The sequence below is a fragment of the Ambystoma mexicanum genome, chromosome 2p, assembly GCF_040938575.1.
Source record: "Ambystoma mexicanum isolate Mex_15411 chromosome 2p, UKY_AmexF1_1, whole genome shotgun sequence".
Taxonomy (NCBI): Eukaryota; Metazoa; Chordata; class Amphibia; order Caudata; family Ambystomatidae; genus Ambystoma; species Ambystoma mexicanum.
In genome coordinates, this window is record NC_090923.1 from 122602964 (window position 1) to 122619945 (window position 16982).

The 16982-nt window shown below is 41.5% G+C and overlaps 1 protein-coding gene across 5 annotated transcripts in view; it reads left to right on the top strand.

Annotated features, from left to right (window-relative positions):
• Positions 1 to 16982, top strand: part of TPRA1 (transmembrane protein adipocyte associated 1) — a 510038-nt gene that overhangs the window by 283404 nt on the left and 209652 nt on the right. For all 5 annotated transcript variants that reach the window (XR_011301886.1, XR_011301887.1, XM_069643376.1 and 2 more), the window contains exons 4-6: positions 3761 to 3893; positions 4759 to 4845; positions 14935 to 15007. Coding sequence is in view for 3 of the 5 variants with exons in the window: in XM_069643376.1 (XP_069499477.1) it covers positions 3761 to 3893; positions 4759 to 4845; positions 14935 to 15007 (293 nt within the window). In the remaining 2 variants the exon portion in view is untranslated. The remainder of the gene's footprint in view (positions 1 to 3760; positions 3894 to 4758; positions 4846 to 14934; positions 15008 to 16982) is intronic.

Consider the following 16982-nt stretch of genomic DNA (forward strand, 5'->3'; position numbering starts at 1 on the left):
AAGAAGTGAAATTCGACGAAAAATCGCCCTTGAGGGGCATAGAAATTTCAAACGGGTCCCCAATAATCAGAAGATGAATCGGCGGAGCTTGTGGCTCAAATTGACCGGAAAAGTACAGTAAACTCTTTGAAAAAACGCAACACGCAATAAAAGCTCGAGAGCTAAGCACGAGGACTCCCAACACTTGAACATGCGGTAAAAATCTGAAGATGGCTGCCAGAGGAGGGACTTTGGTAGAGAGCAGTCATTGGCTGGGGGGGGCAGTATGACCCAGAGACCAGTGATTGGTTATTAGTAAAAAGACAGTTTAGAAACGAAACGGAAACTGATTTCTTATTTACCGAGGATTCCCAGCCTGACGGGGAATATTCATGAGCATGTGAATCCATGGCAGACCGATGCTGGAGAACAACAGTTACAGGTAAGTAACTTGTTCCTTATCCCAGAGAAGGTATTTCAACCTTGGGAAATCTAAGAGACTTCCCTGTGTCACTGCACTAAAGGTGCTGTGTGACACAATGTAAAAGATGATGGCTATGGCGTTTGCCAGACTCCTATTGAATACATCAAAGAATATGAAACAGCCAGATTCTTCTGTGGCTTAAGGATCTGAGTGTGAATTGTTGACACTGTTATTGACCTTAGAAAAATCGTACCATTAGGATCCACTTATACAGATATACTTGTGTTGCTTTTTTACTTTTGTAATTGTTTTATGTGATATGATAATTTTTTATGATTGTTTTTGAGAATTTTCACTATGTGAGTAATACAGTTTAAGTATATGTTAATGAAATAATATGGTATGTTATTGTTTGCTAGTTAGGATATCCTTTCAGATAGCAACGAATTGTTAAACTTCTTTTTGTATAATATAAGTACTTCTCCATGGAGTAAGACGTTGTGAACCCCCAACTGTGGATCGAGCCATTTTGAGAATAGTGTTTGTCAGACTCCACAACCAAAAGAAACTGTGTACAAAAATCATATTAAAATACATGCAAGAGTGGGGAAAAAGGGTCTCACTCTCTCCAGGTAAAAAAAATCAAGTCCTCAAAATCCAGAACATTTGCTGGGGGGTCTCGAAGGTAGAGGGAATTGGCACACAGAGCCACACTCTTGGGGACTAAGGAGCTGAGCGCGATAAGCTGCACACCCTCTTGGGGGAAAATGCAAGCAGGATCCCCGTGTGGGTGAGCCCCACCAACCCTGTAGAGGACAGGCAATCCCTAAACTGTAATACGTGTTGTCTTCCATTGTCTCTTGAATCGAATAGCTTTGTGGGTTATATGGGAGATAAACTGTATACAGACTTACCATTTCCTACACAAATGGCTGGTATGGTTTCTGACCACTTTCAGGCACTGTCCTCAACTCTGAAAGGAGAAGGGGAGAGAAGCCTGCCTCCTCATTGCATGGAGGATAAACACCCATTCAGCGTTGGACCTAGAGAAGAGGGAACCATGCATAGCTGCAGTGGAGACTAGACCACCTACTGGGAGGTGTGGCAGAGAGAAGCAAGCAAGCGTCCGTCGTGGCGGGTCAACCCATGGCCAAGCCCATCGAATGTTTGCAATCTTGCCTGTGGTAGGATCGTAGATGCCTGGGCCACGAGAGTCTCATGCAGTTCAGAACGCCAGAGCAGCGTATGAGCGGGGCAACACAGAACGGACACCGAAGCCCTGCAAGAAGACAGCATACAGCGGGACGTGAGCAGCAACTCTATCAGACACGGAATACCTGGAGAACCTAGAATGAAGAAATCTCGTCTGCCTACAGGAATGCCTGCCCGGAGGAGAACCGCATAGAGACAGAAGGTACACGGTCACTCTAGGTAGCTGGGCGGAGGGCAGAAAGACCAAACTAGAGAGCAACCAGACCCCGAGACTGGGTGTGAGAGCAACCAGGCCCCCAAGACTGGGTGTGAGAGCAACCAGGCCCCCAGTACTCGGTGTGAGAGCAACCGAGCCCCCAAGGGTGAGAATGAGGCCAAAATCAGCTCCCCTCGCCCCAAGGTGGGGTTGAGTGCAGTCGGCCCCCAAAGCGGGATGTGAGAACCGAGACTCTAAGGCAGGGTTTGAGAACCGAGACTCCAAGGCGGGGTTTGAGAACCGAGACTCCAAGGCAGGGTTTGAGAACCGAGACACCAGGGAGGTAGCCGAGTGGAGAAAACACCACGAGATTCCCTTGTGAACGAGTCCAAGAACAGTAGCTGGTGTGGACTTGAGAACCACAGGCTTCTCAAGGGTGGAAGATGTACCAGGACTGAGACAATGGGCCTGCCAAACCTGGGAGGGAGAAGCTAACCAAAGACTGATACACAACCGGGAAGCTGGGAGAGACATTTGGTGCCTTTACTTGAACTGTGCAACAGGACAAGAAACATATTTCTGATCGACACATCACGGTGGCGTCGGAAACCAGCCACCACTCTTTTGTTTAGGCAAAGGCTTGTACCTTTGTTAAAGTTGGGCTCTTTTTAGTTTACATGGTTTGGACAAGAATCGGGCTAGATTAGGTTTCTGGGTGGCAGAATTTGATTATTTTGTAGAAGGTCCTGGCAAGCACTATTTTAGAATCTTTTCTTTGAGAGTAGGACCAAAAAACAAAGGGACAATGTAGGTTTTGAACAAACAAATAAAGAAAACACCACCTTGTCAGTATTCTGATTCTGGCTGATTCTGGCTTACCACAGCTACTTCTCCTTTACTCCAAGAACTCCTACTTATGCCAATGTGACCAGGAAGGCAGCTCTAAATCCCACTGGTGACTCCCTGCTTCATCCACTGTTGAGGGGCCCGTCCCATAGCTGTGGAAGTGCCACTATGGCGGAAATACGCAAGGTAAGTGAGGCAACATCATTACCTGATGGTGGCTGCTCCTGCTGCTGCTCCATGGACTTCAGGTTTTTCTGTGCTTGTGCGCTACGGACACTTATAGAAGCCTGAGAGCGAGCGAAGTGCCACACTGTAACTGTAGGTTATGTGGCTTTCTCATTGGGCCAGGTACTCGCGATATGTAGATCTCTAGAGATCTGTGTGCCAACTGCATGTTTATGTTCAGAGTCTAGTACGTCCCACTCAGACTTTCAATGGTATATACAATGAGTGCCATTGAGTTAATTTATAGTAACCGTTATTTACAGTGATATGTAATGGCATACCTATGGCAGTAAGTGTTACAGAAAAACTACTAACTATAAAGAACGCGAAGGGAAGACCTCTGGGAAGGAAGTAATGGTATAAGATGTTTGAGGAACAGTAACGCTTGAATGGGCTAAGAAGCCACAGAGAAGTGATGACAAAGATCTGGTTCCAAAATGGGTGGTAGGGCACGGGCTGACCATATGTCTTGTACTCTGCATCTGCAAAATCCTTTGAACGCTTTGCTTCCAAATAGAGATCGGGACAAAATAAGAGCCCAATGGTAGCAAGTTCTGCTTTATGTTGCAAGTACGCTTGCAACGCAACACTCTTTTTGCTAATGAAATGACATAACATTCTCTTCCATTTGTGCCCCTGATAACCTGCAGCCACTTGCAATCCGCTTCCACAGGGATTACTTCACTGTAGGATTAGTTTGGAATGTGTGCTTTATCCTGGGCTCCTTCCACTCTCCTTTCCTGCGTTTGCTCTCATGAGCGATAAGACGCTTGCCCTTACAGAGTTTATAGAAGGTCATTCGCAAATAAAATGCTGCTGTTAGTTTGTGAGAGAAAGCTGTTGGTGTTGAACAATTGAAAATATTTTGTCTTTTGCAGAGTAAGATACTGGGACCTCGTGCTTCTGATTCCTAATGTGCTCTTCTTTGCGTTCCTGCTCTGGAAATTGCCCTCTGCAAGGGCGAAAATCCGAGCCAATTCCAGCCCTATCTTTACAACATTCTACATTTTGGTAAGTATGAGCAGTGTCCAATATTTCTGGATGCAGGGAGGCCAGGTCCCCGTGAGTTTAGCTGCCAGAGTCTATGAATAAAAACTTAATTTCAGGGATATGGTGCTGCATGAAAAGATCACCTACAGTGTGTTTCTGGTACCACTAGGATAAGGGACAGCATTACTGTTTGTCTATCTTTGTGAGCTCCTGTGCCAACAGTATGACCTCATATTGCAAATTGGGCAGCCTCAGGCTTTATTTTGCACTACAGAAATCCTACATTCCTATAGAACATATTGGAACTTGACTGTATGACTGTCTAACTGCTCACATGGTGCATGGTACATCACTTGGAAAGCAATTATCATATGCAGCGCAGGGTTACATTACTGATCTTGAATCCTCTTTGGATATCACTATTTTTGATGATCATTGGTTTTAAATTATTTTCCCATGATGCAGAAATAAAACACACACTTATTCCCCCTGTCACACAACATCTCAAATATCCTAGCTTCTATGTGGATTGGTGACCTAACCATCCTCAGTAAATGGCCAGTTTCTGTGGATTCATACTTTGGACTAGATGACGATGTCTAAGAATTTCCTGGTTGATGGCTAGCTAAAGACATTCCATGAAATGTTAATACATGGGAGTGCAACACCAATTGCAATGTAAAATAAATCTTCCCCTTTCTCGGGTGTATACAGATACAATGACTCATCTGATGCACTAACTGCCTCACTTTGCTTTTTAATTCAAGTTTTGATCTGGTTTCCATCAAGATATGATGTCCATATTAATCATGAGTTTACACAACTATTGTAAAGTGGCATTCTGAGTGGGGTTTAAACAGCGGGCCTCTTCTGCTTGTCTTTCCAGGTGTTTGTTGTAGTTGTGGTTGGAATCACTAGAGCCATCGTGTCTATGACGGTCAGTGCTTCCAATGCTGCCACAGTGACAGACAAGGTAAGTGGAAAAGAGTCGGAAAGGTTCATGAGAATAAACTCTGCCCTTTGTCAATAGCAGCTATTGGGTGAGTCAGAGGGACACGTTTGTTATGCCCTTCACACCTCACCCACCATGAGTACCAAGCCTGCTGGACAGCGAGGCCTGGTTGACTAGAAGACCAGGGACAAGGTCAGAAGTGGAACACAACCGTACTGCCAGGATGTAGGAAGGAAAATACAGAAATTAAATGGTACATATTCTGGAATTGTGGATGTTGTGTCTTCTATGCTAGAATAGTATGCTGCAACTACCTTAATGTGATAAACCATGAACTAGAGAACTAGGTAGTAATCCAACCCCCATCATAGAAGCCTGAATATATAGGTTGTATGAAGACTTCCTGGTCTGATGCAAGAGGACGCAACAAAATAGTAGGAATAATTTAACGGGAGCTGTCAGACAACATATGAGGGAGAATACAGGAGTTGAAACTAGTAGTTTTGGTCCAGGGAGGAAAGGTGAGAAGATGGTTTTCTTTTAGGTGCTTTGGAGTTTGGAACTGCCTCTGTATACCACGATGGCTTCAGGAGTGGAACTGAATAGGAGAACAGGTTGCTGAGAATCTTCAGTACAAGGAACCGTAGGAGGGCCCAGGCATGTAATAGAGAGAAGGGGAGGGTTAATGCAGGCCTGTGATTCCTTGAGCACTTGACTTTGTGGGCACAAGTTAGACGAGCTTGAGACTCAGCAAGGAGCAAAAGTACAAGGATTATCTAGGCCAACATGTCAGCAGGAGGCATTCAAGGCCAGATCATTGTCGGCAATGTGGAGGCAATAGATCCTGAGTCCAAGTCCAAAGGGAAGTCAAGTAGGAGAGCCAGGTCCGGTGTATGAAGGTAAAATAGCAAGCTACAAAAATCCAAAGCAGGTCTAGAAATACAACCAATTTCAGAAGGTAGGTCAACAGGAATGCACAGGTAATTCCACATACTCTCTCTGGAGAGTGCTGCAGCTTCTGCCTATTCTGCTGGCCAGTTGCATCAGTCTGTACACCATGTGGGGTGCAGGACAGCCATGATGCCAGACATGCACTAGTGTGACACAGGGAATTACTGGGAAAAATAGTTGAAGCACCTTTGTAATGCAGCATCCACATTGGCCTTTTATTGAAGTATTTGTGTGCTCTTCAAGCAGTCATGCCCTCTCCACTTACTCCGCCTGCAAATAGTGTGACATCCCTGTTAAGAAGACAACCCTGCTTTCGCACTCCCAATGAAACAAGTTGTTCTTCATGTTGCATTATATACTTAAACAAAGAGATGGGACACAAGACTAATAAAATACACGTGTAATACTGAGACCCTACACGTATTCCTAAATAGAAAACGCGTACTTATATCTTGAAAGAATAGATAAAAGTACAACAAAATACAAAAATATATACATTTATTATACATCAAAATTGAAAAATTCGAAAAATTAGAAACATAGACCCATATTTAAGCACAACAACTGATCATAAAAGTACAGTTCAATTACTCCATTCAAACCATTCTTCATAAAAACTTTATACCTCATACACAAACACAACATTAGCAGCAAATCACAATATCATAAAACAAATGTGTTCTCAACGATGCACATAATCCCGACATGTAACATGTTTCAGTTCTTATTGCCATACAATGGCTGAACTCTCTTCAGGGGAAAACGAACACTTTTTTCCTGTAGTATTAAAATTCTTTCAATGTTGTGCAGTAGGGGCGCTAAGCACATCCACCAACAGATGTAGTACACACCAGCTGCAAGATATAAGGGACACAAAAACCTAAGTACTCAGTAATCACAAAACGTTAACTCAACAACATTCACCATCTCTATCAAAGCCGAGGTACATGGCCTCGAACGTGAAACAGAGGGTAAGAAAAACAGTCACCATGACCACATTTACCGAGAGTCTAAACAATAACCCTCGGCGTGAAACCAGATTCATAATCTTGAAACGGAGGACTATCAATAGTCACTTTCCGGGGCGACAAAACCTACTATTTGTCCGCCTGACCACTTGGAATATGGTCAAATTAATATAGAAGGTGAATGAATCACCTAAGGTAAGTAGAGCACACCATCACCCGAAGTGTACGGGAAAGAGAGACATTTTGTGAAAGAAATACTGTGGGAAATTACCAACTATACCAGAAAGGCAAGACACAACTAAACATTACCTGGCAGTATAATATCCCTGCTCTATATCCGTGATCCAACACTGAGATCACCTAAATGACAGGTAGTCGTTCACTGTCACAAACTACGTCAGGATGCAGTAGGTTCACTGGAAAAAGTTAATTCGGAGGTGTTCATAAATCTGAAAACAATGGAAACAAACCCCGTTACTATACTGCTCCCCAAAATTGGGACCTAAATTGGAGCTTCGACACAACATTGCATGCTGGCACAATTGGAAAACCAGCCAGCGTGTTGAAGCAAACGGGGGCACGATATATCTCAGACTATTGCATATATCAAAAACAGTATCTCTTAGCATGACCCCCGGGCGTAATGGGTATCACAGGCAGGTGCGTCAGGCATTACGGCGAACACTCGCTGCGTAAGTAGAAGCAGTAAAACAGACCAGCGTACAAATTCAAACTTACTTAACACCTACTTCAAAAACACCTATGCCCGACCTAGATAGGGCCGCGTCCACGTCTCAGCAATGCCGATGGAGCTAAAGCACATACTTCCGTATTCTACGTAGGAACCAGGGAAAGTAAAGAAGGACTTCAAAAAGGAGCCCTATATATATGCGCATGCATGTATGTATAGCGCCATATTGGAGGAATAGGACAGACTCCCTATGGTGCACAAGATTGAATGAACCAAGGCTTGCTGCAAAAACAAGTCTATCACGTGTAGAACATCATTTTGAACATTTAGAATTCCTAATGGCACAAACTCTGAATTTTTGCAACGGCATAAATTTTGTGATCCACAGTACTTATTTGAATACAGTTAAACTTCCATAGGAGGGCACATACGGTTCTAATACACAGCGAGTGCACAACAACAACTTCATACAAATTCTTACATGTTTCCTCTGAATTTATATATGTTTCTTTGGAGCTTGCCGTACCCCAATTCTGATTCATAGACAATAGAGCCAGCACATACGTTTTTCATAATTGGTCAAATGTCACAAATCCAACAGATATCTCATAGGTGAACTTGGTGCCAAGCCACATTCTCATTTAGACCCACCACATGACTTTGCAATTTAAATATTACTTTTTGTTCAAAATTCAGTAATTTTTGGTCATTTACCTCTTTGTTAATGCCATCAACTTTCTTCAGGATCACCCATTCAAAATTGGTATAGTCATGTTTCATGTCTACAAAGTGCTTAACCATAGGTGCTGTAAGAACCTTGTTTTTAATGCAACTATGATGTTCAATAAATCTGGTACCGCATTTCCTATTTGTTTTGCCGATATAATGAAGGCCACACGGACATGTAATCATATAGATCACATTCTGTGTGTTGCAGTTGGTCATGCTACTTATTGTCCAAAGCAAGTCTGGATTAATCTGAACAGACTTGGTAGTTTTGGTGAACTTGCACATAACACAATGACCACAGGGGAAATGGCCCAAGACAGGGGGAAGACCCCGCAAGATGGTTTGTTTCACGGCACGGAAGGTTTGATAGTGACATCATTACTGATTAGTATATTTCTTACATTCTGGCTCTTTTTGAAAGCTACTAAAGGAGGAGGTGTTTCTTTATTATTGTAGACTTTTTTCCATGTTTTGCCAATGACATTCTTTATTTTATACGACAAATTAGAGAAGGTGTTGACAAATACAGTACCCACTTTTCTTCGTTCTTTATTGTTTTTTTCCAGAATTGCCTCCCTATTTTTATTATAAGCCCTTTTGGAGGAGGTCTTTACTAGTTTGGCTGGGTAGCCCTTATCCAACAGTTTACGAGACAAAGTATAGGCGCTTGAAACAAAGTCTTCCTTAAGGCTACTGTTACGTTCAAGCCTAAGAAACTGTCCGTAAGGCAAATTAGATTTCAAATGGTTTGCATGATGGCTATTGTAATGCAACAGTGCATTTTTGTCAGTCTCTTTGCTGTAGGGTTTAACTTTAAGGACCCCCAAGTGGTGAAAAATGGTAATGTCCAAAAAGTCAATTTGATATTCCTGTATGGTACCAGTAAATTTCAAAAACCTGTTTTGTAGGTTGAGCCAGATGATAAATTCATTAGCTTGGCACATAGATCCATCCCAAACAATGCAAATGTCATCTATATTCCTCAGCCACCATCTCACAAACCGTAGGTAAGGGTTATCAGTGGAGTAGATCACGCTCTTTTAAAAAAACTAAACCTACAAATTGGCTAGATTAGGGGCCATTGCTGCACCCATTGCCGTGCCCTCTGTTTGTTGATAAAAGGAACCTTGAAACTGGAAACAATTCTTTAAGGCAAATTCTGTGCACCACATGATAAAACTGTTACTGACTGGATGTCCGTCCTCTCTACTCAAGAGGATTTCCTGTATCACTTCCAAAGTCGCTCGCTGCGGAATCATGGTGTACAGCGACTGGATATCTAAGCAAATAAGAAGTGTCTTGCCAGATTCAAAGGGCAGATTTTTAGGGCACAAAACGTGGAAGGATTACGTAAACCACTCGGGTTGTTAACATATTCATTACCATCTTTAAAAAATTAATTCAATCGGACTTTACGCATGAAAGCATAAAACTCAGTCCTGAATTCAAAAGGATCATGTCTTTTGGTAATCGCATAGTTCAGCCCTTTGTTCAGAATAACTTCTTCTGCAGTGGTTAAAATATAGGTGGAAAGATTCCTTACCATTGATTTCTTGACATGCTCCGTGTACGAACCTGGTTGTCCCAATTTCCTCGGTTCGGGCCTTGCCCTAAAAAAGGCGTTTGTCGTCTCTGACGGTTGGCACGTCTGTGGCCTCTACCTCGAGTCATATTCGGGTGATTTTCTCCACCGTCACCTGTGGTGCTTTCATCACTCGAGTTATACGATGTGTCCCGGAATCTGATTCTTCTGGTGTTGTTAGGGGTCTTGTTATATGTGCCAAATTTATGTCCCTCCACTACATACGGGAAGGCCTTTTCGTGACTAAAGTTAGATATATCCTTCTTTATTCTCTTTACTCTATCCAGAGTAGTGTAATTCTTAAAGTCTATCAAACCCTTTAGATGTTGTTCTAGTTTGGGTTTGAAGGCTTCCAAATCCATATCTTTTTTTATTTCTTCCTGGATCTTATTGATGTCTATTTCTATTTTTTTGGAGATTTTATTGGCCGTATCTATAATTAATACGAGCCAGTCCCGTCCGCATTTATTAGAGATATAACTCCACTTGATTTGGAACTCTTTATTGTCAAGGAACAAACGTTGTTCGTTCCTTACAATCAAACCTTGAGGGAGTGTTTGAGTCTTGAGATATTCTTTCATTATGGCACCATGTAACTCAGTGCGTATTAAACGCTTCCTAAATTGAACAGATTTATCCCATTGGTCGCTACTGGTAGTGCTGCCTTCTATGGTAGACAAAACTGAAAGGGAAGCTAAAAGTTTCTTTACGTAATCTTCACTATAAGCCAAACACTTCTCTGATGGGAGTGGTCATCTTATCGTCACTTCTAGGAAAGGTACTCTACAATTACCATAAATACTTAAACAAGCCTTCGAGACCACACAGAGCCTCATAAACTAGTAAATCAAAACAGGGCAAACAGAATTGACCCCTAATATTCACTATCTCTACCTTTAGTGGTATCACAATATACTTAAACAAAGAGATAGGACACAAGACTAATAAAATGCACGTGTAATACTGAGACCCTACACGTATTCCTAAATGGAAAACGCGTACTTATATCTTGAAAGAATAGATAAAGTACAACAAAATACAAAAATATATACATTTATTATACATCAAAATTGAAAAATTAGAAAAATAGACCCATATTTAAGCACAACTGATCATAAAACTACAGTTTAATTACTCCATTCAAACCATTCTTCATAAAACATTTATACCACATACACAACATTAGCAGCAAATCACAATATCATAAAACAAATGTGTTCTCAACGATGTACATAATCCTGACATGTAACATGTTTCAGTTCTTATTGCCATACAATGGCTGAACTCTCTGCAGTGGAAAACAAACACTTATTTCCTGTAGTATTAAACGCACCTGCCTGTGATATCCATTACGCCCGGGGGTCAAGCAAAGAGATACTGTTTTTGATATATGCAATAGTCTGAGATATATCGTGCCCCTGTTTGCTTAAACACACTGGCTGGTTTTCCAATTGTGCCAGCATGCAATGTTGAGTCGAAGCTCCGATTTAGGTCCCAATTCTGGGGGGCAGTATAGTAACGGGGTTTGTTTCCATTGTTTTCAGATTTATGAACACCTCCGAATTCACTTTTTCCAGTGAACCTACTGCATCCTGACGTAGTTTGTGACAGTGAACGACTACCTGTCATTTAGGTGATCTCAGTGTTGGATCACGGATATTGAGCAGGGATATTATACTGCCAGGTAATGTTTAGTTGTGTCTTGCCTTTCTGGTATAGTTGGTCATTTCCCACAGTATTTCTTTCACAAAATGTCTCTCTTTCCCGTACACTTCGGGTGATGGTGTGCTCTACTTACCTTGGGTGATTCATTCACCTTCTATATTAATTTGACCACATTCCAAGTGGTCAGGCGAACAAATAGTATGTTTTGTCGCCCGGAAAGTGACTATTGATAGTCCTCCGTTTGAAGATTGTGAATCTGGTTTCACGCCGAGGGTGATGACTCTCAGTAAATGTGGTCATGGTGACTGTTTTTCTTACCCTCTGTTTCACGTTCGAGGCCATGTACCTCGGCTTTGAGATAGATGGTGAATGTTGTTGAGTTAACGTTTTGTGATTACTGAGTACTTAGGTTTTTGTGTCCCTTATATCTTGCAGCTGTTGTGTACTACATCTGTTGGTGGATGTGCTTAGGACCCCTACTGCACAACATTGAAATAATTTTAATACTACAGGAAAGAAGTGTTTGTTTTCCCCTGAAGAGAGTTCAGCCATTGTATGGCAATAAGAACTGAAACATGTTACATGTCGGGATTATGTACATCGTTGAGAACACGGTTTTATGATGTTGTGATTTGCTTCTAATGTTGTGTTTGTGTATGTGGTATAAATGTTTTATGATGAATGGTTTGAATGGAGTAATTGAACTGTATTTTTATGATCAGTTGTGCTTAAATATGGGTCAATTTTTCTAATTTTTCAATTTTGATGTATAATACATTTATATATTTTTGTATTTTGTTGTACTTTTATCTATTCTTTCAAGATGTAAGTACGCGTTTTCTATTTAGGAATACGTGTAGGGTCTCAGTATTACACGTGTATTTTATTAGTCTTGTGTCCTATCTCTTTGTTTAAGTATATTGTGATACCCTGTAAAGGTAGAGATAGTGAATATTAGGGGTCAATTCTGTTTGCCCTGTTTTGATTTACTAGTTCTTCATGTTGCAACATTTCTCCCATATATATTGTATTTTCAAACCTCTAATAAAACACATTCATAAAAAACCCTTGGCTTGGAAGGTTTGGTCTAAACTGGCGACATCCGATAGTGGTAAGAAACTGAATGTCATAAATATAAGTAGTCCAATAAGTCCTTAAAGTCGCGTCTCACCAAGTCGGGGGTTTAGCCAAGTACAAGACCCCTTGCTGAATAGTGTGAAGTATAGGTGACCTGGAAGGAGACTGCGCCTGATTCTTGCACACGAGACTTATTTTTTTTTATTTTATATATTTGTTTTTTATTTTTCAGAAAAAATTGCCCTTAACGTTGATGACACGTGTTTCGGTCCTCCAAGGACCTTTCTCAAATCAGGGCTATTGATTAGTCTTAATCGTAATAAAGTCATAAAAAGACAAAAAATAAACACATAAATAATCACAAAGAAAAATATGTGCATGTATCCAAAATGATGTAAAAATAATAAAAATAAAAATAAAAAGCCAGACAATAAATGGATGGGGAAAAAGGGTAGGAGAGAAGGGGTGAAATTCAAAAAGAAGATAAATACAAAATCTCCATTAGTTATTGTACACAATAAATTACTAAAGCAAGCAATTTGTAATGGTCATTGTATGTCTCAGAAACAAGTGATATATGGAAAGCTTATCTTTCACATCTTGTGACAGGGGCCTCTTACATGACCATAAGGTAACATGTTTTACATCTATGTACTTTTGTGTGTATGCATCTCACCTAAAAATGTTTATTTTTCTATGCTGATCTAACTTCAATACTCAAACCGTTACTTTAATGTTTTGGATACATGCACATATTTTTCTGAAAAATAAAAAACAAAAAATATAAAATAAAAAAAAATAAGTCTCGTGTGCAAGAATCAGGCGCAGTCTCCTTCCAGGTCACCTATACTTCACCCTAATAAAACACATCAACAATGTTTCAGGAAGCAAACATCACTTTTTGATAGTAAAACCCAAACAAAACACATATAACCCAAGGAATGCTTCCCTCCAAATCACTAGTGAAACAAATGTTCAGCTAGCATTTCGGCTCATAACTGGTTCCGCAGTATGAACATCTCAAACAGTTTCAGCCAAACCTCCCCTGAACTCTCATTGAAATTGAAATAATGAGCACCCTGTGTTCTGGATCTGGCAGCCTTACGGAAAAAAAACAGTCTTCCCTGTGCTATTGTTCACAAGTACCTGGCAAAAGCTGCCAAAGAAGTTGCCAGTGGTAATTGAAGCAATGTTAAAAGCATCGCACCACAGCACTGTCTGCTCTAAACAAAGATGGCTGTGATTATCTCCATTTTGAGAACTGACTTGTAAGGAGCCCAACCCCAATGCCCACTCCCTCTGTCCCCTGTGAGACTGTTACCATTATCTTTCCATCCATACATGGAGCCACTATCAGTGCTCTTGGATTAAAAGGACATTGAAGGCCACCACCAGTATTCGGATGAACCTGAGGACATGGGAAAGGGTCTCGCGCTGACATATGCTAACGCTCACCCAGGTGTTTGCTTGATTTTAGGTATATTACACCACACAGGTCACAATAGGTTAGTATTTCTTGATTTTGTTTTTTGTATGAATCAATGGCCACCGCGTTTGCCTTTTACTCTGGTGAAACATAATTGTGTGATTTGCATAAAGACATCTGTATGCTCACATGAGCTAATGGAGAATAAGCTGAATAACCAATGGTTGGTTGCCTAATAAATTGTACATTAGCATGGGGGAGAGGAGAAACCAGAGGCTCACCTAGGCCATTGCAAATGTCAGGCCCCTCCCCTTCATTCTTCCATGGTTCCAGTCATTCCTACTTGGAAAAGTACCCATGCGTTTAATACTTTTTAAAAGATCTATATTAGTTTACTGACGGTAAAAAGAAAACCTAGTGTTCAAATTGATCAAATCAACAATAAACTATTGCCTCATGCCGAAGGTTTTTCCATTGTACTGATACAATTACCCAGGCACATCTGCTCAATTCTTTATCAATCCTAAAAAGAAGATACAAAGTTGATGATGAATAGTTGTTTTTCAACCTTTTTTATCCTTTTAATATTAAGCACATTGATTTTTTTTTTTTAATGATTCTTGGCTGATGGATCGGGTGCTCTGTGTAATTTAATTGTTGACCAGCAAGTTTATTGTGTCAAGTGTTGAATGTGAATTAACAAACTTAATCGTTGTTATAAGCACATTGAGAAAGCAAGCTTACACTTTGTGCAACTCATCTCTGTAATGGAGTGTACACAGTGCAAATGTAATTGAGATGTCTTTTGAACGTTGTTCAAATTTATGAGAGTTGCTCCAGGAATAGATGAGGGTTTAGACTTCACTTAGCTCCTGGTCTGTTATGCTTCACCTCAGTCATTCCTATTGAAAGATTAAAGGTCATGCCATTGCTAGCCACATATGATCAAGCGTTCCTTTTATTTTTCTTTTGCTGCATTACATTCTGATTCTTCTTCTATTCTTTCTATTCTTCTTTACAGATATTATGGGAAATCACCAGGTTTTTCCTTCTAGCTATTGAGCTCAGTGTGATAATACTGGGCCTTGCCTTCGGTAAGTACAAAATAGTATCTGTGTTTTTTTTCAGTTGAGACGTTTACACTAATTAAGAAACCCAAGCATCCATTAGTCTCGGGAGGATAGTTCAGGGGCATCGTGCTCGCCTTGGCAGCAAGACGACACAGAGCACCACTGGTTCGATCCCTGGGTCCGCGCTTAGAAACCTCTGGGTATTAAGCGCGTTATAAATAACCTATCATATCATTACCATACCTCTTGGTACTCTATAACACATGTGCCCTTGCTGGGGAATGGAACTTTCTTTTTATTTGGGAGTAATTGTTCCTGATTTGCATACGGCTGAGAAACTGAGACAAAGAGGTATTCTGTCAGCCAATGTATTACCATAGTGCTTGGTGTTATTTCAAAGTCAAGGGGTCGTGCCAATGGCAGCGAAGTGTGGTGTACAACCCGGTAACATAACGTGTATTTGTTTTCACAAATTGACACAGAATAATACTGGTTATATTTAAGGAACATGGTATTTATGTCTAAGGGAGACCGATCTCACTTTTAGGTTTACATACTTGATAATTAAAGGTTGTCACTATTTGAGCCTCTTCTATTCTACGTAGTGTGACAGTTGTCAATAAGCAATGTGAAAATGTAGATCAATTTGAATGTTTATTATAAGCGTATATACAAAAAAGAAGCAATTGTGTTAAGTCTGTGGGTGGTCACTGTACCCTTTACATCTTCCTTGAGGAGGTTCCCACCTCCCTAGTTCAGGCACCCTATTACAAAACAGCCTGCTCTAAGATTGTTTACTATAGCCAGGATAGCCTTACTAGCAGTATTCATCAGGCTTCCATCAAGGCCATACTAGGGGGCCTATGCAGGTTTTTATGTTCGCCCTGGCATACCTTTCTTACGGATCACCATCTGTGAACCTTTTCCCTACTCTTCTCTCCCTCCACCTTCCTCAACTCTTCTCTCCTCCCTGTACCCCTCTCTACACTCAGTCTCCTGCTCTTATGGTTCTCTGTCCCTCTCTTCTCCTGGCTCCCTCCAGATCTAAATCCTCTGCTCTTCTTCACACTCTTGCCTTTCACATTCTGTCCTACTCTCATCCCCCCTGCCTCTAACCTCCCTCTCCTCTAGTTATCTCTCTCTCGCTCTCTTACTTTCTCTCTTCACTCTTGCTCTTACTGTCTCTCCCCTACTCCCTACTCCAAATAATTCTTCAGTCACTTGCTTACACACAAACAACCAAATTGGTACCAACCTCTGACCCAACAGATTACCACCCCTCTTTCCAAACACACCAAAGGTCTCCTCCCATGTCCTCCTCCACCTGCTCCTCCTCCTGAACTCACCCAAACACCTTTCAAAACAGGCTGACTCTGCTGGCGTTTTATAGCCGCCCCCCCCTTCCTGCCTAGAATGTTTGTTTTGCTCTTATTGGCTCCCCAAGTCAGCTGTTTCCCTGGGCCAATGTCTAGCTAAATTAATCCCTACTCCTTTCATCGCCTCCCCTTTTGGGCTGGAATTTCCCCAAGAAGTCTTCATAATGCCCTTAGCAGCGCCCCTTCTTAATGCCCATTTTCCTGCAGAAAGCCATAGGTCACTGTGGTAGTTTGAAATCAATGTCTGCCAAGGCTTTGGGGATGGTTCTCTGGTCTCCGCTAGGGCTGTTTTGTTCTCTGCTTGTTCCCACTCCGCCATGTTACTCTTTTTCTCCCCTGCGGCATGCCTGGGCAGCCTCTAGTGAGTGTCTGGTCTCCCATTCGACTCTTGAATGGGGAAGCCAACTCTATTTCTATTAGGGCAACCAGTTTGTTACTCCTTTTCCAGGCTGGGTATTGTCCATTGAGCACGGATTCATTTTAATATGAATGTTCGGACTTCCTGGGAAACACCTGAAAGTGATCTGTAGAGGGTAGAGGTTGTTGGGCATTGGGACAGGGACCAATATGTGTGCATGGCACCATGCAGACTAGCGAGCAGGGGGGCACTGGTCCCTCTCAAC